The 20768-nt window shown below is 48.2% G+C and overlaps 1 protein-coding gene across 1 annotated transcript in view; it reads left to right on the forward strand.

Annotated features, from left to right (window-relative positions):
• The window catches only part of SPON1 (spondin 1), a 384871-nt gene that overhangs the window by 352255 nt on the left and 11848 nt on the right, over positions 1-20768 (forward strand). The window contains exon 8 of the mRNA XM_075927822.1: positions 15745-15946. Within this exon, the coding sequence (XP_075783937.1) occupies positions 15745-15946 (202 nt within the window). The remainder of the gene's footprint in view (positions 1-15744; positions 15947-20768) is intronic.

Below are 20768 nucleotides of genomic sequence, written 5' to 3' on the forward strand. Positions count from 1 at the left end.
TTTTGAGAAAGTAACAGATTTTTTAGATAAAGGAAATGCAGTGGATCTAATCTACCTCGACTTTAGTAAGGCATTTGATACAGTACCACATGGGGAATTATTGGTTAAATTGGAAAAGATAGGGATTAATATGAAAGTTGAGAGGTGGATAAGCAACTGGTTAAAGGGGAGACTACAGCAGGTCATACTGAAAGGTGAACTGTCAGGTTGGAAGAAGGTTACTAGCGGAGTTCCTCAGGGATCAGTTTTGGGGCCAATTTTATTTAATCTTTTTATTGCTGATCTTGGCACCAAAAGTGGAAGTATCCTAATAAAATTTGCGGATGACACAAAGTTGGGAGCTATTGCCAATTCAGAAAAGGATCGGGATATCACACAGGAAGATCTGGATGATCTTGTAAATTGGAGTGATAGCAATAGGATGAAATTTAATAGTTAGAAGTGTAAGGTTATGCATTTAGGGATTAATAACAAGAATTTTAGTTATAAGCTGGGGACACATCAGTTGGAAGTAACGGAGGAGGAGAAAGACCTCGGAGTCCTGGTTGATTATAGAATGACTATGAGCCGCCATTGTGACATGGCCGTGAAAAAGGCTAATACGATCTTGGGATGTATTAGGCGAGATATTTCCAGTAGGGATAAGGAGGTGTTAGTGCCATTATACAAGGCATTGGTGAGACCCCATTTGGAATACTGTGTGCAGTTCTGGTCTCCCATGTTTAAGAAGGATGAATTCAAACTGGAACAGGTACAAAGAAGGGCCACTAGGATGATCCGAGGAATGGAAAACCTGTCTTATGAAAGGAGACTCAAGGAGCTTGGCTTGTTTACTTTAACCAAAAGAAGGCTGAGGGGGAACATGATTGCACTTTTTAAATATATTAGAGGGATAAATACCAGGGAGGGAGAGGAATTATTTAAGTTATATACCAATGTGGACACAAGAACAAATGGATATAAGCTGGCTAGTAGGAAGTTTAGACTTGAGATTAGACGAAGGTTTCTAACCATTAGAGGAGTGAAGTTCTGGAACGGCCTTCCAAGGGAAGTAGTGGGGGCAAAAGATCTATCTGGTTTCAAGATTAAACTAGATGGGTTTATGAAGGGGATGGTTTGATGAGATAACATGATCTTGGTAACTAATTGACCATTCATTATCAGTGGGAAATAGGTCAATGGAGGGATGATAGGAGTTACTATAGAGAACTTTCTGGGTGTCTGGCTGATGAGTCTTGCCCACATGCTCAGGGTTTAGCTGATCGCCATATTTGGGGTCGGGAAGGAATTTTCCTCCAGGGTAGATTGGCAGAGGCCCTGGAAGTTTTTCGCCTTCCTCTGTAGCATGGGGTACAGATCACAGTTAGAGGATTCTCTGCATCTTGGGGTCTTCAAAGTATTTGAAGGCTTCAATATCTGAGACATAGGTGAGAGGATTATTCTAGGAGGGGTGGGTGAGATTTTGTGGCCTGCACTGTGCAGGGGGTCAGACTAGATGATCATAATGGTCCCTTCTGATGTTAAAGTCTATGAGTCTATGAGAGTCGGAGAGGTAGACATGCCCATCATGATCCTGGGTGACCCACTCCTTGCCCTCCCCTCGGCTCATGAAGCTCTACATGGGCATCCTGGACCCCAGCAAGGAGAAGTTCAAGGCTGAGCAGATGTAGAATGATGGTGGAATATGCAGTTGGGTCTTTAAAAGGGAGATTCAGGCATCTCTTCACTCACCTGGAACTCAGCAAGCACAACTTCATTTTTGTGGTGGCAGCCTGTTGTGTGCTCCACAACCTGTGTGAAAACAAGGGGAAGACTTTTCTGCCAGGTTGGGGGGTTGAGGCAGAATGCCAGGCCAGGGAGTTTGAGCAACCAGACACCAGCATCATCAGGAGAGCACAGCAAGGGGCTGTGCTCATCAAAGAGGCCTTGAAGGACAATTTTATCCAAGGCCAGTTTTGAGACTCCTGCCATTGGCTCTCCACAAGAGGCCCCTGAATTCTTTGTGTGTGCCTCTCATCCCCCACTCCACCCTTACTATGCCCTCCATTCCACCTACCCCTGCAGAAAAAACATTGTTCTTGAAAAAAAAAGGACTCTTTTATTTGAGGGACATACAACAGGGGAGGGAATGGGGAAAGAACCTGAAATTGGGGAGGAGGGCTCTGAGACAGAGCTGGTCCTGGAACCTGCCTAGTAGCCTGGAGGCTCTGGCTATCCTAGAGGCCAGTGTTTTGGGGCCACAGTGGCCCCTGGGGAACCTTTCAGGGGAAGCCGTCGGGCAGAGGCGGAGATGGTTGATTGCCTGCTCCTTGCACAACATCATGTGCTCCATCACCGAGCAAACACCACAGTGAGACATGAGTACCCCCAATATCCCCTCGGGCCCTCTAACAACTGCCAGCACTTCTGCTGCTCCCATGGCCTCCAGTGCACAGGGACACAGAAGAGGTCTGGCCTGGACTTGTTCACAGCTTTTGGACCTCATTGAGGTGTGGGGGGAGGAGTCCAACTTCCAGGATCTCTGCACCAAAAAAAGAAATGCAAATATATATGGCAGGATTGCCACCAGGGGCATGTTGACACTGCCCGTGGCAACCAGCTGGATGCCATCCTGGGAGTGGGGTCAGTCACCTCCACTGGCATGGTCGTCAAGTCTGGCCACGACATGCCTGGTGTCAGTTTGCAGGAGGGTGGGATGGTGGAGGAAGAGGAAGAGGAAGATGATGACATGGAGGAGGCCAGCCAAGTAATGATACCTGAGAGCCAGGAGCTGCTCCTCACTTTGGAGCTGGTCCACCCTGCTCCCGCAGGACGTCTCCCAGGCTTCCGACGACCTCAGGGAGGTACTTCTGGTGAGTTCTCTAAGGGTATGTCTACACTACCCCGCTAGTTCGAACTAGCGGGGGTAATGTAGTCATCCGCAGTTGCAAATGAAGCCCGGGATTTGAATTTCCCGGGCTTCATTTGCATGAAGCCGGCCAGCGCCATTTTTAAGAAGCCTAATCCAAACTAGCTACTCCGGGCTGCGTGTAGCCACGCGGCACGGGGTTCGAACTAGCCGTCATTTAAAAATGGCGCCGGCCAGCTTCATGCAAATGAAGCCCGGGAAATTCAAATCCCGGGCTTCATTTGCAATTGCGGATGACTGCATTACCCCCGCTAGTTCGAACTAGCGGGGTAGTGTAGACATACCCTAACTTTCCCTATCTTAAGTTGGTCAGGCGATGGGCTGTGAGGGGCTGTGTGCCCTTTCTCAGTCTCCTTGGCCTGTGGGGTGCACAACAGCTTTTTTGTGTGTCTGCAGATGGAGCACCAGCCCAGAGCACTCAGCTCCATGATGCTGTCACACAGGAACACCTTGATCCTTCTCACAAGGTTTGTGGGCAGGACTGCCTTACTCTGGCCTCCGTTGTGGGACACATTCCCATGCCAAGCCACCACTAAGTAGTCTGGGGTCATGTAACACACAGTAGTGCTGCGCGTGGCACAGGATCATGCCCACACTCAGCATTTGCTCCCAATCAAGCGCGGTTATGCGGCGAACACTGATATTGTGCATGGGGACCTGCTGGGAGGAGCAAGGGGGGAGCCCATTAGCAGTCTCCCCAGAAAGTGGTGTCAGCCGCTCATGCCGTGCCAGCAGGCAGGGATAGAAGTTTTCTCTCTCTGCAGGACACCGTGAGTGCTGGACCCAGTGTGTGCAGGACACAGTAGAAAGCCGAGTCACCCTTGCTGCTGTGTAGATGTACCCCTAGTGTAGACCCAAAGCTGCTATGCAGACATACCCCTAGTATGATGATAACTATTACAACTTTGTTTCCTGTCCATCCTCTCAATTAGTGGCAATGGGATAAACAAATTCTGTCCACTGCTTTCTTGTCTTGCCTCAGCTTCCTGGTGTTTTAAAGTTTAAACCTTTTTGTTCTGTGTCATTCTTTACCATGTCTGTGCAAAAAATCTTAAATTTTCCTCTGTTACTAGATACTTCTGCTCTGGTAGGGATCTCCATGTATGGCATCCTTTCCAGTTCAATTCTTGACATGTCCAACCCACTGGAGTCATCTATCTTGAATCTTTTGTATTGACATTATTTCTTGCCCTAGCCATTTTCTTATCTCTTAACTTTTTTATTTTCTGCAGCCTTGAAACAATCAGTATTCCCCTCCACCAATTTATGTCTGTAGTTAAAAAAATTTCTTCATTGTATTTTCTAATATTCCAGTGTTGCAGCCTGTTCAGAAGTGGAGGTCTGACAGTTTGTCTCCTACACACTGGATTTTTTGTATTTTATCGAAATGTCATTTGCCCTCCAGATCTTGCAGTGTTTTCCACATACAGTAGTGGGTGAGCTAGATTCTTCATTTTATCTTCACAATTCCTGTTCCACCAAGGGGAACTGATGCATAATTAATGTTTGTAAAGGGTTTTGAAGATGAAGTGCTAAATATCATTATTAAGCAATACTATAAAGTATGAAATAACAGAAATCTGTAAAAGGAGAGAAAATATAGCAAAATTTTCAAAGACTTATAAACAGGTTCACTATTTCTTTAAGTAAACTCAAATGTGCAGCTGATGGATTTTATGTTGTTCTGAGACCATATTTACCTTTCTAACAGTGGATTAAAACAAAGATCCAACTCTACTGTCATGAAGTTATAAAAGGGAATAGCAATTTACAAAAAGGTTTCCAACAAAATGTGTCTGACATATCCTTTGTTGTGCATTTCTAATCTTTCGTCTTCAGTCGGTAGGGCAGAGCCTACTTCTCATTGTTGTCAGAATCTGAAGGGCATGTGAGCGAATGCCTCCATGAAGACTTGAAAGGAAAGACAAAAGACAAGATGACAAGTTTTATATTGTAACTCGGCACAAAATGGCCATATTTGCATTGGTTACACTGTACAGGCAGTCCCCGACTTACGCGGATCCGACTTATGTCGGATCCGCAGTTACAAACGGGGCTGCCCCGGAGTACACGGACTGTGGGACCTCGCGGTCCCGCTGCCTGTGTACTCCGGGTGAGAAAAGCTGCTCCGCGTCTCCCTGGTCTGCAGACCAGGAAGACGCGGAGCAAAGCCGCTGCCCGACCCCCCCCCCCCCCCCCCACGGCTTTGCAAAGCCTCGGGGAAGCCGGCAGCAAGGCAGCCCAGGCGCGCCTGGGCTGCATCGCTGCTGGCTTCCCCGAGGCTTTGCAAAGCTGGGGGGGGGGGCTCGGGCAGCGAGGCAGCCCAGGCGTGCCTGGGCTGCTCCGCTGCCAGCTTCCCCAGGCTTTGCAAAGCCGCGGGGGGGCTCGGGCAGTGGGGCAACCCAGGCCGCCTGGGCTGCTCCGCTGCCGGCTTCCCCGAGACTTTGCAAAGCCGTGGGGAAAGTCGGCAGCGGGACAGCCCAGGCGCACTGCGGCTGTCCCACTGCCGGCGTCCTCAGAGGCTTTGCTCCCCGTCTCCCTGGTTTGCTGGTCTCCAGCAGACCAGGGAGACTGGGAGCAAAGCCGCGGAGGACCCAGGCGGTGGGACCGCGGTGTATCTCGGTCCGCCACCCGCGTCTTCCTGGTCTGCTGGGGAGGGGGGCGCAGCTAGCCCCCCCCCCAGCAGACTAGGCTTTTCTCTGGACGCCTGTGGCAGAGCAGCTGGGGTGCTGCCGGTTGGTCCCGCAGCGCCGCTCTGGGTGCTACTGGACCAACCCAGCAGCACCCCAGCTGCTCTGGTCCTGATTCAGCCGCTGCTGGTCAGTTTCAGCAGCGGCTGAATCAGGACGCCTGGGGCAGAGCAGATGGGGTGCTGCTGGGTTGGTCCAGTAGTGCCGAGGAGCGAGGAGCGGTGCTACTGGAGCAACCCAGCAGCACCCCAGCTGCTCTGCCCCAGGCGTCCTGATTTAGCCTCTGCTGAAACTGACCAGCGCTGACTACAGGAAGCCCGAGGCAGAGTTGCTCTGCCTCGGGCTTCCTGGAATCAGCTGCTGATCAGTTTCAGCAGCAGCTGACTTGGGGACGCTTGGGGTTCTTAAGTTGATTCTGTATGTAAGTCAGAACTGGCGGTCAGTTTCAGCAGTGGCTGAATCTGGACGCCAGTTCCGACTTACATACAGATTCAACTTAAGAACAAACCTACAGTCCCTATCTTGTACGTAACCCGGGGACTGCCTATATAGGGCTTGCCTTTAAAACGGCTGCATTTTACCATCCATAAACACACTAGGTAAGATTGCTTCGATGATCAGCATGCACCATGATTCCGAGAGGTACAAATGCGGTCTTTTGGATGCACAGGTAACATTCCTTGTTGACCTCTGGCATTTGGTAGGTTGTTTAAAAGTGACCACTCCCGCATGACTTACACAAGTAGGTAGTTAAATCACACTTTGTAGGCCCAAGGTTAGCCCCGGCTCCATTCCTTCTTCCTGTGTCCTCCCCCAAGGCTGGAGCCTGGAGACCCCCTGTCCCTCCCCAAAGCCAGAGCCACCTGGAAGGGAGGTAGAAGAAGGTGAGGTGATGGAATTAATGGAGAGTAGGTGGGAGAAATAAGAGGATAGGGCAGGGGATCAGTGTGGGGAGGCATGGAGAGTTTGAACTGCCCCATCCCCATCGGAGTTGCGGCAGCTGGTCCCTGGAAGAGACAGGACTCTGGCCAGTTGCTGGCATTTTGGGATACGGCGGGCAGTTACAAACGGGGCTAACCTTGGGCCTTGGGTGGGGGGGGCTGCATGGGAAGGATTTTATGGACAAAGTACATTGCTGTACTTAAGGGTTACCCAAAGGTTAAAATAAATATACGTTCATTTATTTTGATTGGTGATGTTTACTGCCTTAGGGTATGTCTACACTGAAAAGTTATTTCAAAATAACTTTACTAGCATCTACACCGCTAAACCTCTATTTCAAAATTAATTCGAAATAGCGCAGCACTTATTTCAAATTTGGTAAACCTCATTCCACGAGGAATAACACCAAATTCAAAACAGCTATTTCGAAATAAGTGCTGTTTAGACACTTATATAGAAATAGGGGGCCTCCAGCCTTCCCAGGGAGCCCTGGTGGCCACTCCAGCCTCAACCAAGAACACTCCTCTCCTCCCCGATCCCCGGAGCTCTTAAAGGGGTAGACTCTGGCCACAGTGCCTGTGCCAGCTCCAAGACTGACAGCCCAGAGCCAGCAGTCACTGCCCCTGACCCAGTGGCCCCAAAATATGAGCCAGCAATCCATTGGCAGCCAGCCCTCCAGTGCTCCCCAGGAGCAGTCTGCCAGCTCCCAGGAGCCTGCTGGGGCCCAGAGAAGGCGGGCACCTTCCTGGTCCAGGGTGGAGATCATGACTAGGTTTGGGGGGATGCCCCCAACGTCCATGAACTCTGCACTAGACGGAGGAACGTGGCCATATATGGCAGGATAGCTGCCAGCCTGGCCACCAGAGGCCACATGTGAACCCAGGAGCAGGTTTGCATGACAATCAAGTTGGTCCGGCGAGACCCCCCCAACCCTGAGCCCTGAGCTTCCCCTCCGTCTTCTTCCCCTTGCTTCCCCCTTCCAACTCCCTCCTCCCAGGTTTCTACCTTCCATCTTCCACCCTCTCTTCTCCACACTCCATCCTCCTTTCCCCAGTCTCACCAGAATTTCATTTCCTCCCCTAGTTTTGTTAAATAAAGAGAGTTTGTGTTCATGAAAATACATGTATTTTATTTGACATCAGGAAAGGGGGTTAGGGAGGGGTAAGTGGAAGGACATGAGGGAGGAATGAGGCCCAAGCCCCCAGTGAGGCAGACCAGGGAGGCTCTTAGTGCTCCTCAGGGTGGAAGTTCTCCCGCAGGGCCTCCTGGATACTTACAGCCCCCAGATGGACCTCCCAGATGGCAGCCTGCAGAAAGTACAGCCAAGCTCACAGCAACGCATCCAAGAGAAGCACCAGAGTGCCCAGGGGCAGCTCTGGATCCATGTTATAGAGTGCTGTGGTGTCCTGAGTGAGAGCAACCAGAGTACGCAGAGACAAAATGCTTTGCTGTCCCTCATCGAGATAGGCAAGCAAGCAGGGAAAGCTGAGAACCGGCTGTCCAGGGGGGGTCCCTTTAAGCACAGGCCTTAGATAGCCTCAGGCAGCAGCCACACAAAGTAAGTCCTGACCTGATGCCCTGCCGGACCTGGTTCTGTCCGGCCTTAAATGCGATTCAGCATCCACTCAGTGTGGACGTGCTATTTTGAAATAGCAAAATGCTATTTTGAAATGCATTTTGTGTGTAGATGCGTTATTTCAAAATAACATTTCAAATTAACTATTTTGAAATAGGAAATTTCAAAATAACGCTGTAGTGTAGACATACCCTTAGATATTGGTCCTGTAAATGCTTGTACATTTGTGGCATTTGCAGGATTGGGACTTTAGTGAACGAATATAGGAGCAAAGTGTGTGAATACCTACCTCATGACATTTGCATGGCTTCATCTCAAAGAGAGTTTACATCGGAGGTGTTAATGGTTTAGAAAGAAAAGGATTCTTTTAACAACATAATTCTTTGGCAGTTTTGTAAATATCTGAAGCCTGTGATCAATAATTTTTTGTAAATATTATGTTACTAATTAATAGATGGTAAATTCAAAAGAAGAAGAATTTTACCCTGGCTCCTGTTTTACTTGTTTGGCCTTTAAAATTAGAGTTGGATTCTAGAGAAGTGATTTCCAGTAAGTTTTAGAACTTGTTTGGGAAGAGGTTTTGGACACCGTTAAGGCTGTTTAGTGTTGTTCGGGCTTTTCCTAGTGCATGCACTAAGGATATGCCTTCTGCAAGGAGGTTTACAGGATCTGTCAAAAAAGGCTTTTTTTCTCGACAGATCCCCCTCTAGACTGCTGCTTTTTACCGACAAAGTGCTGAGTCTGCAAAACGCGGCGGCCATTTGTATGCAAATTAGGCACGGGATATTTAAATCCCTGCCTCATTTGCAATGTCGACCTTCCTAATCTGCATCAATCTGCTGACAGAGGGATGAAGTCTAGACATACCCTAGGTGTGGTACTTAGTTATTTTGGAGGATGAAGGTCTTATTTGCAAACTGGGTTTTTGAGTTTTACTCACACACTCCCGCTCACTCCCCCTTTGCCCTTTTCTGCAGCAAAGCTCTGTTACACTTGAACAGCATGGGTCCCAACCATTCATTTAAAGTACCCATCGCCAGCCACTTGGTGTCTTGCTGTTTTACTTCTCTTTGTATTTTCCGTATTGCTGCACTTTGAAAGCTAGGTGTAGAATCATTTATCTGTTGTAAATCCACCGACTCCAGTGCAATTACCCCAAAAGGTAAAATTGGCCTAATAAATGTAATTCTTTTTCTATACCAAGCCAAACATTCCTAACGGTTTACATTGTTCCAGAAATTTTCAGCATCACTGAGTTATTTTTTGTTCCTGTCTACTAATGTAACAAAAACTCAAATGAAAAGAGAACTGTAAGGCTAAGCCAGAAAGCATGACAAGGCACATAATGTACAGCTTTACCCACACTACCACAGTTTGCTAGTACCCCGATTCCTGCCCTGCCACATACCCCACTGTTCCCCTTGGGAGCCCTGTGAGGCTTTTGCGAGCCTGACTGCGTACCTCCTGCTGCCTCTCACCTCCCCCCTCTCTGCAGGGCTAAGACTTTCTTCTTCATGTGTAGATAAAAAGACGCTTTCTGAGAAATGGCCTGAAACCTTAAGACCTCTTTAGCTTTTGCCCAAGCTGTTGGGCCAGGGCATTCTCTCCATAGTCCTCAGCATCTGGCAAGGGAATTAACATTGCTGGGCTCCTGGGAGACTGGTGGGTCCAGGAATCATGTGGCTTGGGTGGGCCGCTGGTGGAGCAGCAGAGCCAGAGGCTAATGGGGGCATTTGGAGGAGGTGAGGCAATGATGGTGATGGGTGTAGGGAGGTAAAATTCCATTTAATCAATTAGCCGGGCTGGCTGGAATGGTCCCCCACTGCTGACAGGGGCTGCTCCAGCCAGGCTGGAGTGCCCCACTACCCACCGTGTGGTGCGGCAGGCCCAGCCAGGCCACTGTGGCATGCGAATAACTGCCCTAGCCCAGCCATGCTGGAGTGCCCCCTGCCCACAGTGTGGCTCAGCAGGACCAGCCGTGCTGCAGCAGTTGCCCATGGTGCAGTGAGCTGCTCCAGCCACTGAGGCCTTGGGTGGGGGGGCTGCTCTAGCCCGACTGAGCTGCCAGTGAACCAGTAGTTATTGCCTGGTAAGGATGATGCTTATCGGTTAACCACGGACACCCCTACTGGGTGTTCAGGTGGGGAGCTGGTGGAGCCGTCGGAGATGGGAGTGAGTCTGGATTGTTCTGGGGACTACAGGAGCAGTGAGCATGTGGGTGAGGCAGCAGGGGTCAGGGCACCAACATTCAAGTTATCCCAGGGCACCATTTTCTCTAAGGCCAGCTTTGAGTTGGAGCAAGGTGGTCCCAGGTTGGTGGGAGGTGTGGGAGGAGTTGGAATTTATTTCTAACCTTTCAAACCTTAATAACAGAGCCAACTGGTGTCAGGCTAAAAATTGTGCTCACATGACGAATTTTTTCAGTTGGTGTGTGTGTGGCATTTGTGAATGTATTCATTAGACCTTGGAATTTTATTGTGCTTTTGCTAGTAAAAGTTGGTTCAAGGACAGTCTATCATAAAACTGATTTGATTTAATAATGTTCTCACAATGGCAAAGAGACAATGAAGTTTGGAAGTTTTCTGTGCAAAGAAAGCTAAATTGCCAATGCCATGTACATGAATAACAGCACCTGACTCTTCTGGAGCTCACAACTCGGTATACTGCAGCAATAGATGTTATGCAAGGGTAGGGTTGTGTTGGTGTTATATTCATTCACAAGCATGGGTGGCAGGTTTGTATAATTGTTGGTGGTGCCCCATTAGCCACGCCCCCGACCCCTCCTCCCCATTAACCATGCCTCTGGAGGTAACACGTTCAGGGCAAGATGGACACATGACCAGAAGTAAAAGGTGTCATATCACCCCTCTCAAAGGGCTTTTTCCCACCATCCTCCTACCAATAGGGATTAGTTTGGCCCACACCAAATCTCCCTCATGCAACTATCCTGCAATTGCATTAACCCAATGTGTGTGACATTAACTCAGGGGCAGAGAGGCTGGGGGAAGTGTTCCCTTTAAGGATATGTCTACACTCATGGCTTTTTGTGCAAGTACAGCCTTTCTTTTGCAAGAACCCACAGAGCATCCACACTGCCCGCCTGCTCTTACACAAGGACATTTACAGTACGGCATGGTAAGAGAGGGTGTCTTCCACAAGAGCTACGCTCTTTTCTAACAGGTGTAAGCTCTCTTGTGCAAGAGGGCAGTGTGGATGCTCGGCAGGGATTTCTTGCACAAGAAACCCCTATGGCTAAAATGGCCATCGGCGCTTTCATGGGCAAGAGAGCGTCCACACTGCCATGGATGCTCTTGTGCAAAAGCACAGCTCGCACATGGCAGTGTGGATGTGTTCTTGCACAAGACTTCTTGTACAAGAACTCTTGCGCAAGATGTTCTCGCGCAAGAAACTGCCAGTGTAGACATAGCCTAAGAGTTTCCTCCCATGAGCAAAATGAATTTTGTGTTGTGCACCAGTACTGAGTTCATGTGGCTTGTTTGGATGTGTCACTGTGGCACCCAAGTTATTAATAAATATTTTTAAACCTTTACCTTTTCTCTCTGCTGCCATGTCAGCTCCCCTTGTTCCATCAGCTCCCCTGATGCCTTCTGCCCTCCCCCCCAACTCCTCACCCTCCTCTGCTGTCCTGACTCCTGCCCTTCTCACTGCCCTCAGCCCTCCTGCAACCTGCCCCCCTCCACCAGCCCTTCTCTCCCCCTTGTGCCCACTCCTCCAATAGCCCCACTCTGATCATGTGAGCCACCCCTTTTCATCTCCTCTTCTAACACCTCCCTCTACACACCTGCCCTGCCTCTCTCCTCTGGTGGTGGTCCGTCCCCTGCAGGTGTCTGCTATTTTGCTTCACCCCCAGAATCCCCTGGCACCTGCACCTTCTCTTACTCCTGCACCCTCCTGGTGTCTCCCCCTTCCCTCACTGCCCCTGCCCCCTTTTTCCCTGATGCCCCCCCCACCCTCTGCCCCCGTTCCCCACATGCCCCTGTGCCCTCACACATGACTTGCTTTATCCTGGCCTTCCTCATGCCCACCCCTTCTTTCAAGCCTTTTCCCAGCACCTCCTCCTCTAGCCCCCAATGCCTTTCCCCTCTCCCCTCCCAGCATCACCCTGTCCCCCTCCCACTGACACCTCCCCTCCTGCCTTTTTCCTCAGTGTCTGCACTTAGCCCTCTGACATTTGTCTCTCCTCTATCCTGTCCCTTTGGTGTCTTCCCCTTTCTTCCCTCTCTCCCCTCCCAGTCCCCACAAGCCCCTTCCTCTCCCAGCCCTCCCCTACCTTCTGCCTTCCACTTTGCAGGGCCAGAGTCTGCGCTTCATCCCCAGACTCCGAACCCACAATTCAGAAGCACGGCGCAACGCAGCGCCCAGCAGTTTTAAAATCCCAGGCCATGACGTTACGTCATGCCCGGGCATCTCCCCACCCACCGGTTTGAGCGCAGTGCACATGGCAGCAGCAGCCAGCAAGGGGGAGCTCAGTAAAGGTTGCACATGGCAGGGATGGGCCAGGGCTGGGGCCGGGGCCGGGGCCGGGGCCGGGGCCGGGGCCGGGGCCGGGGGAGAGACGCCCTGGGGCCGGGGTGGGAGGACGCGCAGGGAGGCCGGGACCCGCTCCAGCTCCAAATATTGGTGGAGCTTGGGCAGCACGAGCCCATACAACTCGCTGCCCATGTTCACAAGATGATTCTGGCACTCCAGTCTGAGGTAACAGTGAGCACACACAGCAGAGGCAAATGACAGAATGCATAGGAATTTTGGTGAGCCCTCTGTTTTTTAAGATTATCAAGTATCAGAGCCAGCAATGTACAAATTGGCCTTCATGTTAGCCATATATTAGGAGAACTTTCTTAAGATATTTAATGTATGTATAAATCATACAATCAGTTTTCTTCATGTGTAGCTCTATGTTTTAGAAGTCTCCATCTGACATTACATAGTATCGTAAAGCATGACATCAAACGTAGTGTTAGAAATCAAAACGCCTTCAGTCTTGTGAGTACCTGCCTTGGATCCTGTCGCATACCACCATAACCTCTTAATTGTGCACCCTCACTATCAGCAGTTAGTTGCCAGTGAATATATAATTTAAGAATAACAGACCAAACACAATCTTTATCTAGTAGGAGTTATAGGAGTCAAAGTATACAAATTAGTCCCTACTTGCACCAATGGAAAAAGTAAACACCCAGGCTGTGTCTAGACTACATGCCTCTGTCGTCAGAGGCATGTAGATTAGACACATAGGCAAAGGCAAATGAAGCCGCGATTTAAATGATCGCGACTTCATTTAAATTTACATGGCTGCCACGCTGAGCCGACAAACAGCTGATCAGCTGTTTGTCCGCTCAGCGCGCTAGTCTGGAAGCTCCCCTGCCGACATCAAATCCCTTTGTCGGCAGCCCTGTTATTCCTCGTGGGATGAGCTAATCAGCTGTTTGTCGGCTCAGCGCGGCAGCCATGTAAATTTAAATGAAGCCGTGATCATTTAAATTGAGGCTTCATTTGCCTTTGCTAAAACAACAAATCTACATGGCTCCATCGACGGAGCCATGTAGTTTAGACGTACCCCCATTGACCGGGGAAGACACAAAAAGGAAGGTTGAAGAAAAACAAAAATTAGAGCAAAAATACCTTGTAATCTTCAAATGCCCATAAAACAGAAATTGCTTTGATATAGAAGTGGGAGAAAAATGAAGTGTCTGTGTTGGTCTCATGCGCCTAATAGAAAGGTAACCTCCTCTCCCCAGTGATGTCAGAGTTTTCATTAAGTAGAATTGCCAGATTTGAGCAACTATGAAAGAAAAAACATATAAAGTGATGCAGCATTCATGGAAAAGATGACGAACCGAGTTAATGCACTCGTGTTTTACATGTGAATGGAGATTTTTAGCTCAGATCTGGCTTTAGTTTCCAGTTGAGTCGGAATATGATAGTTAAGAGACTACAGCACAGAGCACCACATGATTCATACCAGTTGGACCTCTGTAGTCCAGCATCCTTCCTGAACCAGGGAGTTTGCCGGACCAAGGGAGGTCAATGCTCCCCTAATGGCTGCCCACTCCCAAGCTCCCAAGGCTGGGGCTCCCACCCTGCTGCCGGACCCGCTGCTGCCAGGGTTTTCCAGGGTTCCTGGGGCCACCCGGCTACTGCCAGCCCTGCTCGGAAGCCACCCACCCTGCTGCCACTGGGGAGTCCCCAGAGCTCCCTGGCCAATAGTTCTCTTTTGCCACCTAGCCCCACTGCCACCAGGGGTACGCTGGCTGGGGCCACCTGGCCAACCCAGCCCCATGCCACCATAGATTGGGTTCTCCAGCCAGGGCTCCCAGCCCTGCCTGGCCCTGATGATGCTGGGAAGTTCTCTGGCTGGGGCTACTCAGCCTGCTGCCACTGGGGATTCTCTGGCCAACTGTCCACCACAGCCCCCCGGGAACTAGGGTATGTCTACACTACCACCCCAGTTCGAACTAGGGTGGTAGTGTAGATATACCCCTAGGGATTCCCCAGGTTCCCTGGCCCAGATAACGCCTGGGAGTTCCCCAGCCAAGGCTGCCCAGCCACCACCGGCCCCACTGTCAGGGACAGTCCTGCTCCCACTGTGCGTTCCCTGGGGCTCTCCAGCCAGGTGCTGCCTGGCCACTGTCTGCCACTGCTGTAGTGAGTTCCCCATCTGAGGCAGAGGTTCCTCATTTGCTGCCTGGCCCGGCTGACACCAGGGCTACGTCTACACTGGCCCCTTTTCCGGAAGGGGCATGTAAATTTCACTAGTCGTCGTAGGGAAATCCGCGGGGGATTTAAATATCCCCCGCGGCATTTAAATAAAAATGTCCGCCGCTTTTTTCCGGCTTTTAAAAAAGCCGGAAAAGAGCGTCTACACTGGCCCCGATCCTCCGGAAAAAGCGCCCTTTTCCGGAGGGTCTTATTCCTACTTCAAAGGGCACTTTTTCCGGAGGATCGGGGCCAGTGTAGACGCTCTTTTCCGGCTTTTTTAAAAGCCGGAAAAAAGCGGCGGACATTTTTATTTAAATGCCGCGGGGGATATTTAAATCCCCCGCGGATTTCCCTACGACGACTAGTGAAATTTACATGCCCCTTCCGGAAAAGGGGCCAGTGTAGACGTAGCCCAGGGGTCCCTGATTTGGGAAATACAACCTTTAGTGATGTTTTGAAGTTGCCCTACTAAGCACTGAAATCAATAAATTACCGATTAAAAATTCCCTGATAGTCGAGTCTTATTTCATGGTATTTGAAGTTTTTAATTTATTATGGAACAGGAGAATCTTTTGGCAAGGCTATTTTGTTACCTGGCTATAAAGTACAGGTACTTGCCACAATTCTTCATTCCAAACCACTGATATGCAATATACCGTAAACATCCTTGAATGAAGAATGAGCCATTTCATTATCTATAATACACAAAAGCTGTCTTGCTGCTGAAAAGGACGCAGTTTGCTAGAGCTGTGCCATGCCTTCACCCCGTCAGAGCTCTCTGTTTATTTACAGACTGCAGATATACCTGGTGTCTGAGCGGACTCATTTTTTCTCCATTTAAAGCACAAATCTCACAGTTGCTCAAATAGCAAAGCGGTTAACTCTAGCTTCCTGCTTTTTATTTGTAGGAGAGCTGCTCCCTCTGCTGAATTTTCTGTGGACAGGACTCGCAACCTGATGTCTTTCCTTACAATGCTAGGCCCCAGTCCGGACTGGAACGTGGGCCTGTCAGCTGAAGACCTTTGCACCAAGGATTGTGGCTGGGTTCAGAAAGTCATTCAGGATCTGATACCGTGGGATGCTGGCACCGACAGTGGGGTTACCTATGAGGTATCTGGAATATTTGTAATTAACATAGCTGTTAAACATGAGGCTAATATCCACACACATATGGAAAGCTCTTAATATTCAGCAAAGCATTGCATACATAGCCAAACAAAAGGGTGTTGCAACAGACAGAGGTAACAATGGCTGTCTTTCATTTTGCCTGATTCCCCCAAGCTGAGCTCTTAGTGCACAGCAATGTCTCAAGTACCTGATGACTTCACTCTCTGAAGAAAAATGAGAACTTAGCTTACTAAAAATTAGGGAAGGATAAATACTGAAGCTCCCAACACGTATGAACATTAACCCACATGTCATCAAAAACTAGCGAGATTAACCCAATTAAATTGGGACTCTGAAAAACATAGCCTAGAAAAGTGATCACGGCAATTACCTGGCTGTAGGAAGCCTGCCAAACAATAGGAGGGGTCACTGGATAATTGAGACACTAAAGGATCCTCTAGGGAGACAAGGCATTGTGGAGAACCTAAATGAATTCTTTTCAGTGATCTTCACTGCAGAGGACACGAGAGAGATCCACATACCTGAGCCAATCGATTTTGGAACAAATTGAGAAATTAAGCGATAATAAGTCACCAGGACCAAATGATATTTGCCCAAGAGTTCAGAAGGAACTCAAATGTGAAACTGCAGAACTATTAGCTGTATTACATAATTTACTGCTTAAATCAGATGACTAGGGGATAGGTAACATGATACCTAACTCTAAGAAGGCCACAGAGGTGATCCTGGCAATTACAGGTTGGTTAATCTAACTTCAGTACCAGGAAAAGTGGTTGAAACTATAGTGAAGAACAGTATTATCAGACGCAAAGATGGAAACAGTATTTTGGCAAATGATCTGAAAAAGTGGAGTAAACCATGAGGTGGCAAACTTTGCATACAATTCAGAATTACACAGTTTACTTAAGGTTAAAGCTGACCAAAGAGTTAAAAAGGCATCTCACAAAGCTGGGTTATTTGTCAGTAATTTGGCAAATTAAATTCAGTGTTAATAAATGCAAGACCACACTCATCGGAAAACCACCCCAAAACCGATATCATAGAATCATAGAATAATAGGACTGGAAGGGACCTCGAGAGGTCATCGAGTCCAGCCCCCCGCCCTCAAGGCAGAACCAAGCTCCGTCTACACCATCCCTGACAGATGTCTATCTAACCTGTTCTTAAATATCTCCAGAGAGGGAGATTCCACCACCTCCCTTGGCAATTTATTCCAATATTTGACCACCCTGACAGTTAGGAATTTTTTCCTAATGTCCAATCTAAACCTCCCCTGCTGCACTTTAAGCCCATTACTCCTTGTCCTGTCCTCAGAAACCAAGAGGAACAAATTTTCTCCTTCCTCCTTGTGACACCCTTTTAGATATTTGAAAACTGCTATAATGTCCCCCCTTAATCTTCTTTTTTCCAAACTAAACAAGCCCAGTTCATGAAGCCTGGCTTCATAGGTCATGTTCTCTAAACCTTTAATCATTCTTGTCGCTCTTCTCTGCACCCTTTCCAATTTCTCCACATCTTTCTTGAAATGTGGCGCCCAGAACTGGACACAGTACTCCAGCTGAGGCCTAACTAGTGCAGAGTAGAGCGGCAGAATGACTTCACGAGTTTTGCTTACAACACACCTGTTGATACAACCTAGAATCAAATTTGCTTTTTTTGCAACAGCATCACACTGTTGACTCATATTCAACTTGTGGTCCACTATGACCCCTAGATCCCTTTCCGCCATGCTCCTTCCTAGACAGTCGCTTCCCATCTTGTATTTATGGAACTGATTGTTCCTTCCTAAGTGGAGCACTTTGCATTTCTCTTTATTAAACTTCATCCTGTTTACCTCTGACCATTTCTCTAACTTGCTAAGGTCATTTTGAATTATGTCCCTATCCTCCAAAGAAGTTGCAACCCCACCCAGTTTGGTATCATCTGGATATATTTGAATCATCATTGAAAGGTCTCTGGAAACATCTCCTCCATGGGCAGTATCAGTCATGAATTTAACACAATATAAGGAGCCATTAGTAAAGGGATAAATAAGAAGATAGAAAATATCAAAATGCCACCCACACCTGAAATACTGCTTGCAGTTCTGGTCACATCTAAAAAAAAAAAAAACTGGAAAAAGTACAGAGAAGAGCAACAAAAATCCTAGAACCCTAGGGTTGGAAGAGACCTCAGGAGGTCATCAAGTCCAACCCCCTGCCCAAAGCAGGACCAACCCCAACTAAATTATCCCAGCCAGGGCTCTGTTAAGCTGGGACTTAAAAACCTCTAGGGATAGAGTTTCCACCCCCTCCCTAGGGAACCCATTCCGGTGCTTCACCACCCTCCTAGGGAAATAGTTTTTTCTAATATCCGACCTAGACCTCCCCCACTGTAACTTGAGACCATTGCTCCTTGTTCTGCCATCCGTCACTACTGAGAACAGCCTCTCTCCATCCTCTTTGGAACCTCCCTTCAGGAAGTTGAAGGCTGCTATCAAATTCCCCCTCACTCTTCTCTTCTGCAGACTAAACAAACCCAAATCTCTCAGCCTCCCCTCATAAGTCATGTGCTCCAACCCCCTCATCATTTTTGGTGCCCTCCGCTGGACTTTCTCCAATGCATCCACATCATTTCTGTAGAGGGGGGAGGGGAATAATCACTTCTCTAAATCTGCTGGCAATGCTCCTCCTAATGCACCATAATATGCCATTAGCCTGCTTGGCTACAAGTGCGCACTGTTGACTTATATCTAGCTTCTCATCCACTGTAATCCCCAGATTTTTTTTTCTGCTGAACAGCTGTTTAGCCAGTCGGTCCCCAGCCTGTAGTAGTGCTTGCGATTCTTCCATCCCACGTGCAAGACTCTGCACTTGTCCTTCTTGAACCTCATCGGATTTTTTTTGGCCCAGTCCTCTAATCTGTCTAGGTCACTCTGGACCCTATCCCTGTCCTCCAGCATATCTACCTCTCCTCCTAGCTTAATGTCATCTGCAAACTTGCTGAGGGTGCCATCCATCCCCTTGTCCAGGGGATGTTAATAATGATGTTGAACATGTGAACTCCCTGGTTACATGGCCCACTGATGCTGGGGGTTCACCGGCTGGGGATGAGGCTCCACAGATACCGTGCTCTGCTAACACCAGGTGTTCCCTGACCAAGGAGTGTTCCCCAGATGCCACTTGTCCTAGCCAGGGCTCCTCAGCGTCTGCATTGCTCCTGCCTCCAGGGCTCTTTGGTCCAGCAACATCCATGGCCCTACTGAACCACGGACGTTGCCAGACCAGAAAGTCCCAGATTTGGAAAGTTCAACCTGTATTTCCCCCTATATGCACAGCCAACGTGCAAAAGGATTATATTAGCTCGTGGAGAATAGGCTCATCAGTGGCTATTAAGCAAGATGGTCAGGGATGCAACCTCATAGTCTGGGTGTCCCTACACCATCACCTGCCAGAAGCTGGGATGGAATGGTAGGAGACAGACCACTTGATAGTCATCTTGTTCTGAACAGTCCGGCTCAAGCAGGTGTCTTTGGACACTGTCGGCAGACAGGACACTAGATTAGATGGATTATTTGTCTGACCCCATATGGCCGTTTTTATATTCTTAACTGTTACAAAAACCATACCAACAAGGAAAGAATTACTGTCTATCAAGCAATGGCTATATAAGGGAAAAATCTGCAGCATGTGTGCGATCATTGGGACAGTGTATGGAGCTAACACAGACTCCAACACCAAAACTGAACAACAGCCAACCATATCTCCCAGAAAGCTTTATGTTCCGATAGCAGAGACAGGTAAAAGAGATAGAAATCCTGGGAAAACAAGGAAATCAAAAAGAAAATAACAGCATGGGCGAAGGCACGTGGTCAGAATAAAGAGCCATCCTAAAGGTTTGTAGAGAAATTATGATTGGAGATAAGGACTTGTACACCCCAGTGAAAGACAAGACTCCTGAGCAATAAGTGAATAAGAATTGCAGAGGACCAAAGGACTTCCTGTTGCAGAGAGATCACAACATTTGGTTGTGCAAATGATTGTGAATGAATGCATAGAAGGAAAATGTAGCTGGAAATGTTTGGTTAGTTCCTATATGTGCCTCCACAGACCTTTCCAATTCTCACTGGAATTATTCTTCTGCTGCAGTCTTCTTATACTGTTCCCTATATAGTTGTGTTTGCAAGATAGTAAATCTGTCTTGAAAAACAAACAAGCAAAAATAATGTACGCAACCAGGGATGTCTGTCCTGTGTGTAAAGGAAGGCAATCAGACTATTTTCACTCCTCAGTAGCTGAAATAGAATGTGCCTCTCCTGCCACCTGCCTGCTAGCTATACACATTGCCCAACAGTACTTCTGGATCCCTTGCTCCAGCCATCTGAAGAAGTGGGCTGTGCCCACGAAAGCTCATGATCCCATCTACATGTTTGGTTAGTCTCTAAGGTGCTGCAGGACCATTCATTGTTTTTTTACATTTTTTCAGTTACAGACTAACTTTTAATCATTCCCGTACAGTAAAATATGACACCATTTATAAAATACACTAACTCCAAAACCCTAAGCTTCTGGTGCGAACAGGCATCGTTACCTAAACAGACTTATAATTTATAAAATCTGGTACCACTTAATATAAATAATTAAAGTGATTTATAATTAAAGAGTACGCACCAGAGAAGATCTAAAGATCTTGCCCTTTTCACATTCTCTTTTATTAAGTTAAGCCTCTCATTATATGTTTGTTTGCTTCCTAGCACAATGAGACCACAGTCTCACTTGAAACATCTATACATTACCATAAGACTAGTAACTAATAATGCTTATAT

Source organism: Pelodiscus sinensis, chromosome 4 (assembly GCF_049634645.1).
Source record: "Pelodiscus sinensis isolate JC-2024 chromosome 4, ASM4963464v1, whole genome shotgun sequence".
NCBI classification, from domain to species: Eukaryota; Metazoa; Chordata; order Testudines; family Trionychidae; genus Pelodiscus; species Pelodiscus sinensis.